Below are 21,412 nucleotides of genomic sequence, written 5' to 3'. Positions count from 1 at the left end.
CCCTCAGAGCTCGCTCTGTGTTGACACATGCTTGACAGAGAGAGAGGAGGACATGGAGAGTGCTTAAAAATCATCCTATCTATAAGGAGCACCTAAAATCCTCAAATTCTTGCGAGGAAAATATTTGGGTTTTAAGCACTCGGGGTGAACTCACTCGTGACCTCCAGACGGGGGTAAATTGGGCCATCAGTCATCTGCTCGCACCCGGTTATTAGGCCGCCCGTACAGCCCGTCTGCCAGCTCTTACCTCCCGGCGACCACGCTGCATCTATACTGCAGAAGGGCGTCGCCATGGAGACGCGCGGCGACGGCTCTTTGATGTGACGTGTTTGCGCCGGGGAAACAGACTTGCCTCTGTGAAGGGCTGCTGAAGGAATGAGGAGGCTTGGCTCTGGTGTGTGTGTGTGTGTGTGTGTGTGTGTGTCTCATCATTTTTTTTCCCTCTCTCCCTCTCTCTTGTTCTACCTTTTTCACTTTCATGCTTGGATAGTCCCTCTCTTTTCCATGCCAACATTCTTGAGCGCTCCTCATCCCTGCTTCTATGCACGTCTTACTGTGTTTTTGGTCTCGCTCCATGCTTTTCCGAAGATAAAGCAGATAAAAAAAATAGTCGAACCTTAGAAGGAGAAACTTCTTTGGCCTTTTCACGACTCTTAACATGCCGTTTTTCTCTTTCGACCGCTCCATCAAAACACAAACACCCGTGCCGAGTGACAGAAATAGTTTTCCTGAAATATTACAGAGCTTCTGGGTTCGCATTTTATAGAGCCATGTCATTTCAAAGCCTCTAATTAAAGGCTTCTCCCAGTTTTCACACATACACATGTTAGGATGTGGAGTCGGGGTGCAGGGATTAAAAAGCCAGACCTAGAAAACACTTAAGGCCCAGCTTAGCTCAAGTGAGGCTTAGTCCGGTTGGGAATGTGCACGATGCGACTCCGAGACAAACAAATTGAGCTTCGACGTCACTTTCCTTACAGCAGAAGTCTGCTGTTACAGAGTTTTATGTCTTCTTCTAAAACGCTGAGCACATCAGTGCTGGAGTTACGTAAGCTCGGCTTGACAGGGAGGGATTTTGGGCTCCTCGCGATGAAACGGGACCATCTGAGTCTCCTCCCGGAGATCATATCCCCTGGATTTACTTTTGCACGACAAAAGAACTATTGAATTTGTTAAAAATAGAAACTCTAGGATGAGAATCTGCTTCAAAACCGTCCTAGCTTTAAGATAAGGGTCACACATGATTATTTATGCATATACGATACACATAATCGAAGGATCAGAGAGACGGTGGGGCATAAAACAGGAATACCTTTGGATTTGAATGCGTCTCACACCCTCTGTTGTTTTATTTCTGGACTGCGATGGTGACTCACTTCCTGGTCCTACTGTTTCACTCCTGGTGCTGCTCCGACATCTGTGAACATCTACGACTGCAGGAAGCGGAGCAGCCTGATTACCGGCGCACTTTGTTCGGCTCCGGCTGACGGCAGCGATAAGTCAACAAAGTCGTGAGAGTATATTTTGTAAATTTGCTCGCAGAAGATCCTGCAGAATAACGGTCAACAGTTTTGCAAGCTGACAGTTACTATTAGGACAGAATAAACTGGGTTTGCATGGCGTCTTTCTGTAGCACGAACCTGAACCTTCAAGGCCTGAACTGCAACATCAAACTTGCAGAACGGTCGTGCTCCAAATTCGTCTTGTCCATGTAAGCTACAGTCATGGAAAGAGAAAAAGCAGCCTCCAGCATTCATGAGGGATATTCAAACTTCCTCTTGTCCAACCCTTTTCCCCCATCATTCCTCTCTCCGGCCCGACCTTCCCCCTGCCAAACCTCGCATGTGTCTTCCAACCCGCCGGCCAGTCGAACAGCACCAAAAACCACTGCAAGCGGCATTCCAGGAGGCTCCTCCAAGACACGGCAGGGATCAATCACGAGGAGTAATGAGGGCATGTTGTTTCCGTGGAGGGTGGGGAGCACCAATCGTGTCACAACACAAGAAAACACACATACTTGCCCCTGAAATACTGGGTGGATCTGTTGGCATGTTTTAGTTGGCGGCGGCGCCAAAAGTGGAACCCTGGATCCAGGCAGTGGAGTGTGTTGTTCCGCCCGTGGCCCTGAATGAATCAACTCATGGGAAACATCCGTGAAATGCGGGCGGATCACCGCAGCGATGACACATGCATACGCTCACATACTGTCCACAACTTCATTTAAATTCCGAGACAAAGTCGAGGCTGTTATAGTCCGTGAGACCGACGTTTCCCAGCATCAAGAACACCACAATCAGGTTTGGAGACTAGGACACCACAACACCCCAATCCCAACCAGCCTGGATAACCGTGACGACTACAGTGAGGTCACCAGGTCGGCCTCCTACAACGCGGCGGGACGAGAACGCATCCATCGAGCTACAACGCCCTCCAATAACAGACGTCCACGCGGAGATGGCTGCGGTCGGGCGGGAACAGGAAAACAGAAAAACGACGGAGACGATCCTCGCTGTTCTTCATCAAGGCACATTATGTGGACATCTGTCTTTTGGATGTTCCGCAGAGACATTTTCATAAGCTTTAAAACTTAATGATTGAACCACATGCGGTCGCAGATTTTCTGAGAAAGGGAAATATCACTAATCGCTCCGCTGACAACAAGATTGCAGGGGCGCTGGCGAAATGTTTTATGGACTTTTAAAGGTGCAATGACTTATTCATTCACTGGCCAAGTCAAATGGACATCACGCCATATATCTGCTTCAGAAACTCACTTTGCACCTTCTCCCTTTGGAGGAAACATGACCTCAGAGTAGCGGTATTCTTACAGGCCATCAACAGCGTTTCCCACACTTCTTGATGAGCATTGAGCTGCCAAAACCTTCTCATGTTGTTGTAATACCTCAGGCCACCAACAGAGTTCAGTAAATCCCACTTAAGAAAATGTCCACATGCAAGCATGAATACATTATTTCTTGTTTGTTCACATTTCATACATTAATTTAAATGTTTTGTAAAGTTTAATTTCATCTCTACATATATTTATTAGTTTTTAAGAAATCCACTGTACTATTTTGAGTACAATTCAATCTATGAACTCTTATTTATTTGAGTTAATTTAAAGCAACTAAGTTTAAGATATATTAGTGTAATTTAGGTGTAATTGAATCTTTTGAAACAAATTTAAAGCTCTGTTTTGTGAGTTTAAATTGACTTAATTACGTACAAACAAATAACATTTATTAAGTGATAGTGGGTGTAGCGCAAACACTGTATAAACACATTACACATATATTGTCTCACGTCATATGTTAAGAACATTTACCTTCATCGCCGGCTCATTAAAAACACAATTGTCCCCATAAAAATGCCCTAAAACCACAGAGACGCTGCATAAAATGTTACAAGACTTTCATTAAAGCATTCAAACGACTGAACTTTACTAGCTCGGTTACATTCAAGCATAAAAAAAAGGGGGGAAGTTGCGGTAGCTCGAAAATGATAAACACATAAAACGAAGTCGACGCTGCAGCGCCGCAGTTATCTTTCACGTCTGGCGGGCTGCGAACCGCATGGCGACGACCCTCGTTGTGCTTCGTGACAAATTTACTGTCCAAGGTCGGCGTGGAGTCAGCCGAAGAAAGCCGCCGTCTGCCTAAATCCACACTTCGTATTTGCACAAAGACTTTGCTTTTTCCGTACTTTTAACAGCCCGAAAACAATGAGCGCGCCGCCGCCATGCTGCGTAATGTTTATTTTTATTCAGGGGTCATTTTCACTGGATAAAGCCAACACAAATGTTTAATACCAAGTAAACCAATTTAGGGATTAGCACATTAGCAAATAAGAATAAGGGGGGAAACCAGATCAACCGGATTCCCAACATTTCCTTTTGTGAGCGTTTTCTCTTCTCGGACTACTTGAAAACATTCCCTGTCCAACATCTGTCACCACCAGAATGAATGACTCATGACTCCGGCTATCCTGATTATTCCCCCAATCGCCACCACAAATGGCTCAGGCTGGTTTTAGAGGTATTTGGGATATTTATCCTCGGATGTTTTGGGAACACACAGACTTTGTTCCTACAGTAATATTTGGGTTGACTGATGGTTTTGGGGGATGTTTTTTTTGGGGAGGTAAGAATCAGGGCAGACTGGAGAGGAGAGGAAAAGATTTCTCCCCAACAGTCACAACTAAAACCACTAAGAATAGCCTTGTTATGCTCTTCCCCTCCACCCTTTTCCCTCCCTTCTCTCCGTCATCCATTCCTTCCTTCCTTTGCATTCTTCCCCTTTTCCCAAATGCAGATCTTTTTTTTTTTGCAAATAAATGTGCAAATGCAAAATATGATGCAAATGCATGCATATTTTTAGTATAAGTAATAAAAGGCTTGTCAGCTGCTCAGAGGTTTACAACACTATGAGTCAGGATTTTACAACATGTGAATCATGACGTGTGTGTGAGTGTGTCAGTTTGCATGTGGACGAGCACAAGTGACATCAAATTATAACTCATTCATAATAAGGAGCAAAAAATGTACCTTGACTTCACATTTTCTATGGCAGGACAGCCGGCACGCTGAAAGAAAAGAGACAAACGTGAGGTTTGTGATTCAAACAGAGTGCTGAATGCACTGAAAACGAAACAGGGTCAGCTCTCATCCTGACACTAACATGCTGTGGTGCTGCCCCCAAGTGGCCACATGAAGCAAACATCCATCCATTCATTTTGTTTGCACTCTTTGAGACCCTTGATTTAAGACCCTTTTTGACAGAGGTGTTAAAATGTCATCTTGTGAAACAGCGAGAGCACGTCGACCTCCGTGCATGAAAAGGCCACGCTTTGGGGGGGGCAGGTACGACCCTTGACCTCAACACCTGCAGCCTCGCAGTCAGCGTGGGTGGTCCCCCAGGTGGTGTGAGTGTTCAGGGTGGTCACAGACTGTCAGAAAAACACTCTTTGGTGAATTAAGGTGATGGTGATGAATGGATTAGTTTGTGCAGCACTGATTGGTGATTATTTGGATACAGGCAGGTGATAATGTGGATTTTTGTCCATCCAATTAGAGAGGCATCAATTACTATTATTTCATCACATGTCATGTGAGTGAAAACCACTAAAATGATACCAAAACATCATGTGGTGTTATACACTGTTAAGGAGTCTCTCTTATCCACACATCTGCACAGCACATCGTCTTATTGTGACATCGTATGCCTCAAGCAATGCTGCCTTTTCACTGGATGCTCAGATGCAGGTGTTTGTTGTTGAAGAAAAAAAAAGATGGGCTTAATAACTAATATTCTCTGCTGATTAAACCCGCGTACATAAAGCTGCTGTCGGGCTTCAGGAGGCAGTTTTTTGGGGCTTTTAGCTGACTTTAAGCTGGGCAAGGAAAGCTTATTGCAGTATTTTTACATAGAGTATGAATGAACAAAAGAGGGATGATAGGGAAGGCAAATCTCCTGTGCTCCCCTTTGCACTCTTCCCCCTTTGTTTTCCATCTATCTCCCAATCCCCCTACACCCCAATTTCTCTCTTTATCCTGCCTCGCTCTACACCTCCCCCACTCCCTCACCCCTCTTTCCCGTTCCCCCCTCTTATCTAGGCTAATGCAGCAGCAGCCAATGCTAATTTTAACAGCAAATCCTCAGCCAAAGCCCCATACAGTCCCGCTCTCCTACCGCCGGGCTTCTGAACCCAGCTTCTGCTAAAGACGCATCGTTTGTAGTTCAAAAGGGAGAAAAGGGAGAGAGAGAGATGGAGGGAGGCCGACAAGAAAGAAACAGAGGAAATGTGAGGCTGCCCGGGAGTCCTCCGACGTTAATTTCCCCTGGACTTTTCTCAGAGTGACAATAAAACCTTCAGTCCTTCTAAAATTAGAATCAGGAAAAAAAAAAAAAAAAGCATGTGATTGGATTGTGGAGGAAGACGGGGGAGGCACACGGGCTTAAAGGGAGGGAGGAATCAAAGCTGCAGCATGTATGCGCAGTTAAGTTTGAGCAAAAACACTCGAGCAAAACGGGAGAGATGGATGCACAGCCGGGGGCAGACAGTACACACGGCAACGGAGTCTGTTGGAATCACTTAATAATAAACCGTGTGCCGCTTTGCTCAAGGGCCCGTCTCGGGTAGTTGCATTCTTGTCATCGCAAAAAGGGTTCCGGACGGCTCTAATTGTTTGTTTTTGCTCCAGTGCATGCTGGGACGGGCCTCAGCCCTGCTGGTTCAGGGTTAAGCAGCAGACTCACCTTTGCAGATGAGGCCCTCCTTGGTGATGGCCTGCTTGCATATGTCACAGCTCTTGGCCTTCTTGAAGGGCTTCAGCTTGAAGGTGTGTGTGTGGACGCCCTCCAGCTCGTCGGGCTGCGGGAGGAAGAGGAAGGAAGAGAGATCAGGAGGGAGTCGCTTGAGTGGATGCCAGTAGGTCCAGCCAACAAAAACACATTGGGTATTCAGCAATATATTGCTCTCCGGCTGCTATCGGGGGTTTGATCCTGATGGTTTCAGGTGACCGGTCCTTTTATTAAATGTTTTGATTTTGATTTTTTCCCCATCAGTTGCTGTATATACATTTTTTATTGTTTCTGTTTGGAAAAATGACCATTTAAAGTAAATTATTAAGCAAAATGCACAATATTCATGATTCCTTCCGCACAACAGTTTGATAAACTAATTGATCAAAGAAGCAATTTAAAGTTAAATAAAAGGATCATTATTAATTGCAGAAAAGCCTAAATCCATTGCAGTGTTTCAACAACATAAATATGTGACAGTCATCAAGTTTTACTAGCATAAAATGTGTTTTTTGGTTTATTTAATCAAAGAACAAAAAGACACACTTTCATCATTATTTAGTGTCACAAAGTTGCATCTACACACACACACACACACACACACACACCGACACAGTCCGCCCACCAGCAGAGGATGTTTTCACTTTGAAGTTTTCTAATTAAATGACTAATTAATGATGAAGAGGAGAGAGGGAGAGAAAAACGCCTCACAGCAGCCAACAGCCTCAAAAACTCTAGGAATGATGCATGTGTGTGTATTCATACTGTACTGCATGCATGCGTGTGTGTGTGTGTGTGTGTGTGTGTGTGTGTGTGTGTGTGTGTGTGTGTGTGTGCTGGAACATTTCTCAGAGCAGCCTGGAGACACAGCAGCTCTAGAAACTGCACCAAACGCTGAGCAGAGCAGCGAGGAACGAACACTGCCATCGCCATCATCTCCTTGCCCCTAAAAGCAAAGAAACGCAGATGACGACGGCGGCGAAGGTGGGGTTGATGTATGCATGTTGGCAGGACAAAAAAAAAAAAACAAGGAGGAACCCGCAGAAAAAAATGAACTCCACGATTTATCTCATTTATTCCAGACATGCCGTGACATTTCCAACACTTTCAAAGCATCGCTGCATTAAAAAATGTGATTTTCCTACCAAACAGCTGCACATTACTCAGTGTTATTTGATTAGTTTAACCGGGAGGGTAGGAGACGCGGCCAAGAATGCTGGAACTGGGTCACTAGAATTCCCTTTGAAGGTGCCTTAACTCTAAAGCAGCTCAACCTGACTCTGAATGCGTTAGGGCATCTATAAATTAGTGAAGAAAAAACGTTTTTGGTCATCTCTTCAGTCAGTTTGAGGTTCTGAGTTGAGCTGTTTGGGTTAATTTGATGCAATTTTTCAATTCTGAAGGTGAAATTCATTAAAAAAAGGACAGCTATTTCTCTCCTGACGGTTTCTTCCACCACCCTCCTGGATCTCCCTTTAAACCCTCCCCTTGGGCTCTTTTCCCACCATCCCTCTGTCGGAACAGCCCCCCCTTGGTGAGTCGTAACGATGATGTCATTTCCTTTGTGTATTTGTGCAGCTGGGCCGGTCTGGGTTGGGCCCCGTCCCGACTGTAAACCTTAGCGCTCTTTAGTGAAAACAGTATTATAAAAAGGACACTTTGTTCCAACTATCACCTTGACGGGGACGAACCAATGAGTCCCTTCGGGGGGGAAACCTGAACACAAACGCAACCATGAATCAATCTTTAAAAGCTGATAATTGAAGAATTCTTGTAAAATAATCTAATTAGGATCCACTTTGACATAAATGACATAAATCAAACCCTGTTGTCAACGTTGGATGGACCAATCAGCTTAGTCCCCTCCCAGAACGATCCCATGTATCTTCTGCAGCACTACTACCACTACTTCCTCCACTACAACCACTACTTCTACTACTGCTACTGCTACAATTAGAATACTAACTCCAGGTGTGATGAGGCCCACCGATGAAAGGGAGACTAAATAGTGTAATCCTTTGCTTCCTCTTTCAGCTCATTTTCTGCTTTTCTTTCTGAAGCTCTCCCTCTCCCTCCCTCTCCATGTGCCGCAGTCAATTTAGCTCAAAGCGCTTACAAAAGTGTGTTTCTCAGCGTTTTCACTCCCCTATCTCCCTAAATCTTAATGGCTTTTGTCACACTGTGACACGCTTGCTATGAGCTCCACGGAAGGGAATCATGGCCGACCTTGGCGGCGCGGAGCCAGACGCAGCGTGTTACAACAGGTAGCGTCAGACAAACAATACGCTCCGCTGATAATTCCTGTAAAAAAAACGGGATTAACACGCCGGTCTGCCATCCGTCTCATTAAAGTGTGGGTTGATATATTGAGCAGCAGCTCAGCTTTAAACACAGACAGAGTGCAGACGTTTCTTCCACACACAGCTTCGTTAAAGTGAAGGGATGGAATCGGAGCTGACCGATATCCATCATGATTATTTAGGGGACTGCTGAGACGAATAGAGATGGAAGGAAAACAGGGATAACGATAAGAAATACACATTATTCTATGCATTCGTTTTTGTTTTTTCGTCTAGACAAGAGTAATAAATCATTATTTGTTTTTAAGAATAAATATGCATGTCAAAATATTCACTCATGTTTGTAGAAAACAAATCATATAAACGTACAAAATGGATTATTATGCCAAAAAGTTGAGACACATGCAGAGGAAAGCCAGACATCTTTTGCAGCGTGGGCCTGCCTGAGTTTATAAATAGCGGTTGAAGCACCTTGGTGCCACTCCGCAGCCCTGATGTTAAAGATGACCTGGCAGAAAGCCGCCGGCTAAACCAATCAGACACAGCCAGCTGTGCCACGGGCAGGAGCCATGGTTACCTGGCTGCCACGGCAACTGGGGTCAACGTGCCCTGTCAAACAATGATGGATGAGGCAGAGTTTTAAAAGAAAAAGGAGAGGACAGGGGAAAACATGCGACCACACGTCCACACACACACACACACACACCATGGCACACAGGCCCAGTAAGTGAGTATCGCCACAACAGGAGTGCTAATGGTTCTTGGATGTCTGCTATGCATCATCTGGGATTTAACATTTTCAGGAGGGGAAAAAGGGCCTCAGCAACTTAAATGGCGAGTAATCAACACAGAGAAATGACCCTAAGAGTTTCAGAGGCTCACACACACACACACACACACACACACACACACAAACTTTCTTTTTGTTCAGGGAATAAAGATGTTAGTAAAGCTCACAATTAGGCATGTAATCAGAAAGCCAGTGCACTAATGAATGCCATCAGTTTCTTAACCGTCCATGACAGACTTTATTATCCGGTACGAAACAACTTGCCTCCTGATGTTCATATCAAGAATGTTTTGCCAAGACAAGAACATTCAGCATTAAAAAAAAAAAAGGCTTATCTTTTGAGAAATCTCTTTAAAAATAGCCATGAAAGCATTGACTTTTTCTGACAACATGAGCATGTAGAAGAAATAAAAGATGCATCTTTTTCAGTCCAATATGGAGTTGAAACACCAGACTAGTGGGCATTTATCACCAAGGGGGTCGCCGAAATAAACAAAAGCAATATGTTCAGCCAAGATTATTTTCCAAAAATAATGGAACCCTTCCAAATCAGACAATTCAGCCACTTGAAAGCCACTTTTGAGGGTGCAGCTCTTTAACGGAAGCTGCGTTTTTTGACTAAAAAGAGACCAGCCGACACAGAAAACTGAAAAATCCCAAGCCCTGTCCTCCGTGTCGTGTTAGGAAGAGGCTCCCAGGAGAGAGAAAATGGAAAGGAGAAAGAGGAAATGGTTGTAGATGGAGAGCAAAGGGGCAGAGTGAGCGGTCTAAGAGCAAACGATGGAGAAAGAGGAGAGTAGGTGTTTCTGCGAGTGTGTATGTATATGTGTGTGTGTGTGTGTCCTGGCTTATAGACAGCAGGACCAGTAAATCAAGGCCCTTTGCTCCTCTCCCTCAGTTGCACTTAGCTAATGAAAAGCATCACTACGCTACCACGACCGCGACCCCACTTAGAGACAAGAAGTGGAAGCAGGAGGGAAGTGAAAGGATAGGGTGTGTGTGTGTGTGTGTGTGTGTGTGTGTGTGTGTGTGGGTGGGGGTGGCTCTCTCAAAGGCACTCCTTCTGAACAGGGACGACGCATGGACACAAATTAGTCCTGGCACATAGAACCAATCACAAAACATGCATCCCTTCAGTCATGCTAGCAGCTAAAATAGGAGGTGGAGACCAAACACAGAGATAAAAGCAGTATTTGACTTAGTTTCAAGCAAACACAAATAGAACAGCTTAGCTTAGTTTGATCAATGTTTATTTACGCTGCCCCCAAGTGGCCAACAAAATCAGTTAAAGATACAGGTAAACACTACATTTCTAATATGTATCAGACCCATAAACTCCAGAAGACCTCCAAAGCCACATATAAATATTCACCACATCCATCGTGCCAAGAGCGGAAACTCCCAATACACGGGCAAATGTTCGCAGTCTGGACTTCCTGTCTATGCCAGGTGCATTTTGATCTTCTACATCTGGGCCCAGACCCTCAAAACCTCATTCACACTCACTCTCACACACACACATCTCAACACGAACCCAGTTATGAATAGAAGCACATGTGTAATCCTACATTAGAGCGAGAGGTTTTGAAGTTTTTCTGCATGAATTGGAAGAATGCTTTAAAAACACAAAGAAGTTTGGGGGCATGTTGGAATAAAGATGTACAGTATCATTTTGCATAATGATGTAATTTGACACAAAACCCCATAGTCCAATAATTGCTCAGTCAGAGTGTCCCCCGATGTGCAATAACCATCTACAAGGAACAATAATGAAATAAATACAGACGAAAAACCACAAGACATTTTTTAGTTTAATTTGCTTGGGTTTTATGTTTTTTTTTCTGTTTATTTAGCCAAAGGATTAAATGTTTCTCTCTGGGGCACAAAAGATGTGGTCTTCTTTTTAAAAAACAAAGTTAGACAAGAGCAAGTACGCTTTTTGGAGATGAAATTAGACTATGTGAGAAAGAAAGTGAGTGAATGAGTCACAAAAAAGTCACTCTGACAAAAGAAAGAAAGTAAGAAAAGAGCGCCAAAACCAAAGACATTGGATGACATGACTCAACGAAGTCAAGCATGAACAGGCCGCCACAGAAACCAACAGGCCGCCGGAGAACGAGGAGTCCTGCACCCCCACCCGAGATGAAAAAGCTAGAGCCACACCTGCTTTCAATTTCCACCAAATTGAAATTCTGTCCGGCACAATGGGCGCCTTTGTGAGACACGAGAGAAAAACGAGGAACAAGACGGAAAAACGAGAACGCAGGGTGATATTTGTAATTTCTGTATATTGGAGTGTGTCAGCGTTTACATGTTTCCTGTTCTAGAAAGCATCAACGAAAGGACTTGCCTTCAGGGCAAAGAAACGTACATGAAATACGAAACAATATGACTCCCAAGAGGCAAATTTAAAAACAATCATCAAAATTGAAGCAGCAGAGGTCAAAGTTTCCTGACTCTCAGTCCTAAGGAGACTGGGAAAAAATGCACACTTTTAAACTCTCAGACCACGCCACAACTTTGATCACCACCTGAGCAGAAATCTGAGTCCGATGGCATTACACAGCACAAGATTCAGTGGTTCCTAAAAGTCTTCATGCCAACCCTTAAATCAAAAAAGCCACACAGGTTGATTGTTGTCTCCATTTATGAGCATTTCTTTTTACAGTACATGTCATGAAAACAGCAGAGCGGAGCGCTAAATCTCCTCCCAGGTTATAACCCCCGAGAGGCCTTCTTCGCTGTGATTATGGCAGCGCACAAGTACCCGTAATGACAGTAAAACATGTCGAGCAGGCTGTAAGTGTACGGCCATAGCCGCGGTTTTCTTCAAAACAGTGAAACGCATAAGAATACTGACAGTTTTTTTAGCTGGAACTGACACATTCCTGGAGACGCCATGAGGGAATCCCCTTTTTAGGATCCCAAACAAGGAGACACAAACTGAACAGAATATGTACAGACACCGAGCGCATCCTTCCTGCCTACATCCACACTTCATTGGACTATGGATCCATCGCTGTGAGCTCGGCTTGTTTTATTTACGCGGCTGAACACAGCCGATCCCGGTGGACGGAGACGTGGGCCGGTTGCCAGATTGTAGTAGGAGCCCAGAAGCTGCGTGCGTATCCGTGACTACCGCGCCTGCTCGTATGCTATATGGATGCGACGAATAAACCCACATACATGTGTGTGTGTGTGTGCAGCCGTTATGCTGTTTGCACGATAGGATCAATACCAGGTGCAGACGGAGGGGCACAAAGATCAATGAGCTGTGATCATGAAGTCTAGGCTGCTTATGATCATTAGCCAGCTGCTAATGAACTTAGAATGCTGCGTTTGCTAATGAGCTCTCTTCTCTTTGAAAGAAAAAAAAACACACAGGACAAGAATAAAACAGAGGTTTAGCTTTGAAACGTTGATTGGAAGCATTTCTGTGTTCAACTATATCTCCATCTATTTCCTTGATGGTTGAGTCGTCGGCAGATAGATCTGCCGGACCTGGGCAGAGATCCAGACTTGGGGATGAGATGCAGGGGGGCAGAGCAGTACACAGTGCCCAAGGGAAGTGTGCTGAAGCTGGGTCACAGGCTGGCTGGTGGTGGCCTGGGGGCCTGGAGGGAGGCGCCCGGTCACATCGCATATAAATCACCTGGTCACAGATACTCGGAGCGTTGTTTAGCCTGAGTGATGGCTTACACTCTCTGAGGGCAGTCTGACACTCAACGATGCAGTGCCACCAACGCGCTGGTTAGAAAACCAGAAAGCTCCAGTGGGAGTCGGAGGGATCGCCAAAAAGACCAAAAGTAGGTCTGAGGGCAGTTTCCTGTCATTCAGAGTCAGGCATCATCATCAAAACCACAAATATCATCACCGCCGGACGGAAAAAAATTGTTTTCCTTCTCATTTTTCTGGATAACTGTAAAAAAAAATAGCCTAACAGAGTTTGACGGCGCTTACAGAAGGTCATAACCTCAAAAGCGACAGTCGCTGATGATCCCACACGAGGGTACTTGACCCTTTATTTTGGTCAGCGCTTCCAAAAGAGCTCATTAACTGGGATTTACACTCAAGTAAAAAGGATTTTCTCTCGTTTTTCTTTGCCTAAAAGAACATAAATCTGTAATTGAATCAAGAAAACAGAAAACAATTTGACAGAAAGAATAACTGATAAAAACAATGCCGTTGCTATGACGCTCAGCCGCCTGGCCCGACTCATTACCCAAGAATCTCCTCACTCAACGCAGGCTAATCACCTGGCAGGGCTAGCAAGGTAGGCTCCTATTAGCGGAGGGGAAATGACATTCCCAATACACGGCAGGCCACACACATACATGCTCACACAGAGGTGACACGCACAATCAAAGCCTGATTGATTTTCAGAGCTCTCTGGGGATTCTGTTCAGTCAATAAGGGACTCTGTTAGACAACTGAAGACATGATGGATCCACCATACCGTCTTGTCTCGGAGTGTTTCCTGTTTTTCACGTACTCATTCAGGTAAACCAGCAGGAAGTTCTTCAGTAAATATGTGTCAAATAAGGGTTGTTGTTATTCATAGAGCAGTAATGAGCTCATCGAAGTATTTGGCCAGCGCTTGAGGAGCTAGCATGCATTTGTGGCCGTTTTCTGTCAGCGTGTCAAATCTAATATGCTCTCTGTGTGTGTGGTGTTTCATTATTAATGGCGTGTGTTTGAGGAGCTTTCTCAGAACCCGCTTCTTGCACGTCACTCAGCCTCTCCTCTTCCTCCTCCCGCCTGCCGATGTCACACCTCGCAACGCTCGCGTCTTTCAGCGATACGTGAAGGGCGATGATGCCGGATTGGGCGCCTTTGCGTCCGGACAACTCGAGCGTCTCCTCCATGCTGCCTCTTTCTCTTTGCATCCAAATGGCCCTCTCCCCCACTTGCAAGCTACAGAAAAGTAGGGCAGATGCCTCATTTAACACTTGGGTGTGATCATTACACACTGTGTATACATTATAGCACAAAAAAGGGCCGATTTTGCATTCCATACGCATGATAAGAAGGAACACAGAAGACACTGCAGGATTAAACGCCGAATTGATGTCCTTCTGCAAGAGAGGGGTCTTATAGTCCACACACATCCTCACACATGTCCAGAGGTGTGTTAGCGTGACTTTTTTCTTCTTCTTTTTCACCAAGATGCTGCGTGGAAAGCCCCCTCGCTCCCTGACACACTCAGTCAGTCCCAGATAGCAGGAGAAGCGAGCAGCAGCAGATTAAATTATACAGGAGAAAACCAGAAATAGCCCGGGCCGCGTGGACTCGACGCAAGAAAACGCGCCGATGCGAGTCGCCGCAGAGCAGTCAACTAGATTAGTCCTGCGAGCATCACGGAACGCAGTCAGCTACTGTAGATTCGCCGGGCCATGCTCTCACGCGGGAAGTTGAACTCTAGTGACCAAAGGATGGAGGATGTTATCTCCAGGTTGGGTCCTTCCAACTTTCAGCCAAACATCAACACCAGGAACTGCTACCTCTTTGCACAAAACAATGGAAGGTTATTAAGAGCATGTGTGAAGGAGTTATTCATAAATGTAAATTGGTTACGCCTCGACCAAGCCTCCTACGATTCAAGTAATACAATCTGTTTCCCTTGGACAGCACCCAAAATGCAGCACCTTTTCTCGCCTCTCTGAAAATCTTTTTTTTCCTCCACGATGACCTTTCGCTGATTGGCCCGGGGGGCATGCGTACACTGTACATCTGTGAGTTCTTACCCAAAACATGCAGGAGAGGCAAACCCAGGTCCTGGCCCTCCCTGCCAGAGCGGAGGGCAGAGAGAGAGAGACGGAGGGCATCCTGAAAAAGAAAAAGGGGGCTCTCACGGCAGAAATCCACGGTATTCCCAGAAACTCCCGGCGGTTCCGAGCAGGCTTCGGCGACGCAGATCCATGCCAGACGTGCGTGTTGCACAGAGGGTGGGAAAGGGAACGCTGCTCTCGTTTTCTCTCTCCGATGGCCTTAGTCAGTCTCCCGCATCTGAGCTCCCTCCCTCTCTTGCTCTACCTCTTCCACTCCTGGTTCTCTCTCTCTTTTACTCCCGGGTTTCTGCCCTCCTCTCCCTATAGAAGTGTGGTAACTTTATTCCGTGGAGGAAAAGGGGGGAGTTGAGTCTTTATTTTTCTCCCTCCCAAAGTTCTCCTCAAATGATCCTGGTTAGCCCCTCCTTTCCCTTCACACACACGCACTATTCATTGACCACCATCCACCCCCTTGGCTTCCATGCGCAGCATACCTCACCTCTCTTCCCCTCCACCTCTCCTCCGCAAGCATGCTCGCTCATGTCTGCGCTAATGTCACTTCAATTTTTCATCGGCAACCCCCTTTCCAGATCTCCACTCTTCCTTAAAAAAAAAGAAGAAATATCTGCAGGACTCGACAGATGCCGTGACGCAGCCCGGACAAACAATGAGAAAGGAACAGGTACCAGAAGATGTTGCTGAGCTCATCACTGGGAAACACAGATATAAGATGCACACGCAGTCTCGTGCACAAGAGGCGTGCATTGCTCTTCTTGCGGTTAAAAGTCGTGACATCCTTTATGTTTTGCGAGAAAACCGACATAACTCCTTCTTCTTGGTTCAGAGCTACTTAACAGGGTTCTCCAGCATTCCAGAAAGTTATAGAACAATGAAGAAGGCCAGAAACTACCACAGATATCTTCACTTTACAGTCTCATTTGGAGTAAAGCTCCGAAACGCTGCATCCTCCACTTCCCATAATGCAACTCAATAGCTTTATTCAGGAGACCATCCTTGCCTGGCAAACTCAGGTTTTCTGTAAACAAAACAACACCAATCTGTCGCCTCCAAGCTCAAGATGACATAACCCCGATGACATCATCAGGGTTACTTCCTGCGCAGGCATGAATGTATGTGTGAGGGATCGCTACAATGCACGTGCACATCTACACCGCGGAAACAACATTATATCAGCGCGGTGCGCCCGCGTTACATCACTCCACAGTCAGATCCATAAAGGGCTAAGAGCCAATTCATTTTGAGAAAACACCCTCTATTGATCCCTGCTGCACTCCATCACTTCCACTGTAACAGTTACCTCAATCCATAGGCTAACCTGACACATAATCTGTGCTGTGTTTGCGCACGTGTCTCCCCCGTGTGCGTACTCTATTAACATAATGTCAGCATGCGTTGGGCGGATCTCTGCTGGTTGTGTAGCAGGCGTGTTGACTCCAGAACTGGGGTTTTAAATGGATGTGTTCGACACATTTGACGGCCACTTTCTCCCTGCAGCCAACTGGTGCTAAACTGGGTTGCTAGCAGCCTCTAGTGGCCTCCAGCCAACCCTCAGACAGCTTCTGCAGATGGGGAAACAGTAAGCTTTTTACACATGAACACACATATAGAGCTTGTGCATGCATCTCGTGTCTTGTTTCGGTCTGGATGCAGCCAGAATAAGTCAGACTTTACTACCTGCACGACGCATTGATTTTGGAGTCTGCTATTGGGAGTGGTGTATTTTCTCAGTACAACATTTTTGCACAGTGAGGTCAGGTTCGTATTCCCTTATTCCCAATGCAACATGCCGGAACTCACTGAAAACACACAGGCAGGCAGACACACACACACTATATTTCCCACAGAATTTCAACGAATGGAAAAGGGAATTTAGAGCATGGTGGGACAGTAACCCCCCCATTAAATCCCAGACTAATGACGTTAGCAGCCCTCCACCTATGTAAAGGTTGAGGGAACTTTGATATATGTGTAGCCTAGTGAGGGAGGGATATTTGATCACCAGCTCCACCAACACAAACAACGTTAAATATTTCGCTTGTACTAGTTCTACCGCTCAAACAAAAAAAACTGAGATTGAAGAGAAGAGGACGGCGAGGAGAAGAAAAGATAATTATTACACATTGAGTCTGCAGTCTCCTCTTTCTGTCGCTGGAGAATCCATCACATTAAAGCTTTAATGCTAAAATAACAGAGCATCCATCACGCTGAGCCCCAGAATACAGTGAGCCATTCAGGGCATGGAGGCTGCGATTCTCTGGGCGCGGTACCTGCACGCCGCTCGCCACAGTTGGACGACATTACTCAGCGGCGGAAGGTAAGTTGGGAGCAAGTGATAAATACAAAACGGGCAATGAATGAGGTTTTCATGCATATGCTGGAGAGGCAATCTGGAAGAAGAGAATAAGGAGCTATTCAGCAGACAGGTTTCCCATCACCCTCTTCTCTTTTGGCTGTCTGCAGTACTGCCTGATGTGAATTGACTGCCCTGGGGGACATTAGTAAAATGAATTGGGAGGCAAGTAAACAGAAAACACAGACGTAGGGGAGGGCAGAGGAGAGGAGAGGATACAACGGGTGGAGAGAGGAGAAGGAGAGAAGACACAAAAAGGCAAGCAAATGAGATGAAATGGAATACGGAGAAGTGGAGAGGAGCTGAAATGAAATAAAAGCAGATGGAAAAGAGAGGAAAGAGACGAGGAAATAAGAAGAGACGACACAAGAGGACAATGAATAGAGAGAAGAAGTCAGGAAAACAAAGGAAAGAGAAGAGGACAGGAGATGAAAAGGCGCCAGAGGAAATTCCATTAAAGAAGTGAAAAGGAAGATAAAAGAGAACACACGCTGAACGAAGAGGAAAGACACAAAAAAAGGAAAATAAATGGGAGAGAAGAGCAGACAGGATATGAGGATGAGAGGAAATTCGGGCCCTTCCATAGTACCACAGTAGTGTCACCATAGTAACACACATGGAGAAAACCTTTACACATCATCCCTCCGCCTCCCTCTCCCCGTCTCCCCCATTTCTCACAAAACCCGCCTCACATTCGCAGTCAAACACACGCATGCCAACAAATACTCCCAGCTCCATCTCCCCCCCCCCCCCCCCCCCCCCCCCGTCACGTGGGGACCGTGTGAGCCCCGCGTTGCCATGGAAACTGAACACCTCACAGCTAGTCCTCGGAGGGGAAGACACAGAGTCTTACCTCTCCACTTTCACCTCCCGGTCGGTCACGTGACCGCCTCTTGTGCTGCAGCTGGAGCGAGCAGACTGAGTGGTTGTCATGCACACACTGCAAAAAGTGTCCCGATGTATTTGACTCTTCGTTTGTCCGGTGGAACCACATGGGGCCACTGAAGAGCTCGCTGACGTCCAGGTCGTTTTTAAAAAAAAAACACATGCTACAGATGCTACAGTAGGAGCCAACTGTTGTTGCAATCATCAGTTATATATAAAAAAAAAGCAGAAATATCCAAATTTGATGATGTTCTCACAGGAGGAACAATATGTAGCATATTTTGAATGAACTATAGGACCAGGAAAGGCTAATGCTGTGCATCCTCTTTTCTTTGAGTGTGAATTGACAGTTTTTCAAAGTAAAAACTGCATTGTTACTAGAGAAAGAGAGGGAAAGGTGCCCAATAATCAGTGCAAATTGGAAAAATAGTACAAAAACCTTAATTAAAACCATCTTTTAATATAGGAGTGTTTCTGAGAGTGCAAATACAAATCAAAGAAAAGAGGAGGAGACGATGGAAAGCAACGGCTGAGCAAAACGCTGAGACTGAATGAACATCTTAGGGATTCATTGCACAGGGTCGAGGAGATACATAACAAGTGTGCATGTGTGCGTCTGCAAAGGCACTAACAAGCTCCGCACACATTTACACACACATGCGAGAGAGAGTGCGACAAGGGGAGTGTGGTGGGATTGAGCGCGGGTGTAGAGATAAGGAGCTGCGGCAGTGGGGTGGTGGGGGTGGGAGGGGGTGGTTTGCTGCTGGTGTTGGCGCTGGTGGGAGGGTGTTGGGGCTTGAAGAGACGGGCGGCTGCAGCACTGCCTGCTACGGCGTCACCACAAGCGCAAAAAATCCCATCACCACCACCGGACTTTAGAGCGTGCCTAAACCGCCTCTCATACGCAATGCAACACTCAAGTTTCAAACCTTTTCCGCTGAGAGGATCGGAGCCTTTCGTGATGCAAAAATCAGCCAACGATGAGGATGAGAAAGTCCCAAAAGGTGTCTTCAGACAAGGAGACAGATCTTTTTTTTAAACTGCTGAGGGTGCAGTGCATTAAGCTGATTTGGTCAGTGCTTCCTGCCTCGGGACAACTGCTCCAATCACCTCCAAAAACGATACCACCCATCCCCATTCATCAGAGGGTGACCTCAGGCTCGGTTTCTAGTGTCCTCGCATGTGTGTCAGAGGAAATTGTGCCTTTTAGTGGTTACACATGGTTGATTATCTGGGAGAAAAGAGCAACGCTTCCAGGTTGGTTTTTTTTCCGCTCATAACACTGGCTCCCGGAGAAACAGACAAAAGACAGAGTGTTCAGCTGATAGCGTTCACTGAACTCTGTTTGGCCTCTCACATGTGCCATACGACCATCGGAATATGGCGCAGGAAACCGGACAAATAAGGCTTGGCGTGCAATGGCGATGGGAGATGAATGGGAGCTCTTTCATGGGATTACGCAAACCTCCCCCCCCCCCCCCAATAATGGTGCATTACAATTCTGCAGTTCCCAAAGCAAGGTGACCCTATGTAATCAGGAGCAACTCTCATTTGTTCCAGGTGGTTGCTGCAAGTGGCATATCCAAAAATCTCATCCCCGTGGTCCCCCACCATCTTCTATCTGGAGCAGCCGTCTGGAGACCACTTGGAGATGTAACACTGACCTTGAATCAGCACTTAAGAGAGACACCAACCGGTCTCCCAGAGCCCATGGTCCATGACCGGTTGCCCAAGCTCCTTTTTCACAGCTACGTCACTTGGTGGTTTAGGTAAAAAATGGCTGTATGCATGTAAATGCATGAGCTGTATGTCTGAGAGAAAGGCCTGAATGTATGTTGAGAATTCCAGATTTTTTGGGGCAATTTATTGCAGAAGAAAGTCACCTGCGTTGGTTTGACGTCTGACGATGTGCAGAACCGAGTCTACAGAATCCCAGCAACCCCTTCCCCTCCGTGAGGTCTTACCTTGTCTCGCTTGGCCCCCCGCAGAGGGAAGAAGCAGGCGAAGAGGAACTTGCCCCAGCTGATGACGGCAGCCAGGCACCAGTTGAGGCGAGCCATGCCTGCGTCTGTCCCGTCTCGTCTGCCAGCCTCTTATCTCCCGCCTCGGCGCCCGGATAGGATCCTGCAACCCCCCCCAGTGAAAAGGAACGATGTCAAGCGAAGAAAAAAAAAAAGACCTCCTCCGTGGAGCATAAATGAATTGAAAACCTTCTTTCGAGACAGACGACGATTTAGTTCCCTTTTTGTGGCAATTTGTGGCTACCTGTCTGGCTATGTGTCGGCAATTCCAATTTGAGGGGGGGGGGGGACTGGTGTGTGGAGTGTCCCACAAATGGACTAGACCTTTGGCGGTCTAGAGGGACCCAACGCATCAAGAGCCTAAAACTGTCTTCCTGTCTTCCCATCCATCTGTCTCTCTCTCTCTCTGTCTCTGTCTCCACAGCCCGGTCTAGATGAGTCAGTCCTCAAAGTGTGATGAGCACCGTCGGCTGCATAGTGCGAAGAGCCCGTCGCTGATCGACGACACTGTTACACACACACACACGCGCGCTGGCATGCCCACACTCCCCGTCTCTCACACACACACACACACACACATTCATGCACATGTACGCTTGCCTGCAACAACAAAAAAAACACCAACAAAAAGCACCACCCGCTGTCCTGACACATACATCCACAGGCAGAAGAGCCCCCCTCTCGTCAGACGGCTCCCCTCCAGGCTCAGGATCCCCGGTGTTTTGCGCTCACACACTCCGCTTACACACACACCCCTCTCTCTCTCTCTCTCTGTGTGTGTGCTGCTCTCTCACACATACACACATGCACTGATGCTGCAGCACTTACTCAGCCAGCGCGGGAGGAGGGGAGCAAAAGAGGGGGTGGTGGTGGTGGTGGTGGGGTGGGGGGGGGGAGAAAGGGAGAAATTACAGGGAACATAACGGTTGGAAAAGAGAGGGAAAAGATAGAAAACAGAAGGGGTTTTTCTGCTGAGAA

The 21,412-nt window shown here is 46.4% G+C and overlaps 1 protein-coding gene across 11 annotated transcripts in view; it reads right to left on the bottom strand.

Moving 5' to 3' along the window:
- The window catches only part of tns1a (tensin 1a), a 58,280-nt gene extending 37,682 nt beyond the window's left edge, over positions 1 to 20,598 (bottom strand). For 6 of the 11 annotated variants that reach the window (XM_084004418.1, XM_084004422.1, XM_084004423.1 and 3 more), the window contains exons 1-3: positions 20,378 to 20,597; positions 6,255 to 6,369; positions 4,544 to 4,581 (exon numbers count right to left, since the gene is read on the bottom strand). In XM_084004418.1, the coding sequence (XP_083860544.1) occupies positions 4,544 to 4,581; positions 6,255 to 6,369; positions 20,378 to 20,473 (249 nt within the window). In that variant the 5' untranslated portion in view covers positions 20,474 to 20,597. Of the gene's footprint in view, positions 1 to 4,543; positions 4,582 to 6,254; positions 6,370 to 15,133; positions 15,387 to 20,377 lie in introns of those variants that run through there. The other 5 variants (XM_084004415.1, XM_084004421.1, XM_084004420.1 and 2 more) reach the window with 3 other exon arrangements.
- Between the last annotated feature and the right edge of the window lie 814 nt (positions 20,599 to 21,412).

This window comes from Eutrigla gurnardus (assembly GCF_963514095.1).
Source record: "Eutrigla gurnardus genome assembly, chromosome: 24".
In the NCBI taxonomy this organism is placed as follows: domain Eukaryota; kingdom Metazoa; phylum Chordata; class Actinopteri; order Perciformes; family Triglidae; genus Eutrigla; species Eutrigla gurnardus.
Note: the sequence above shows the minus strand (reverse complement) of the source record. Positions and strands in the feature narration are given on the sequence as shown.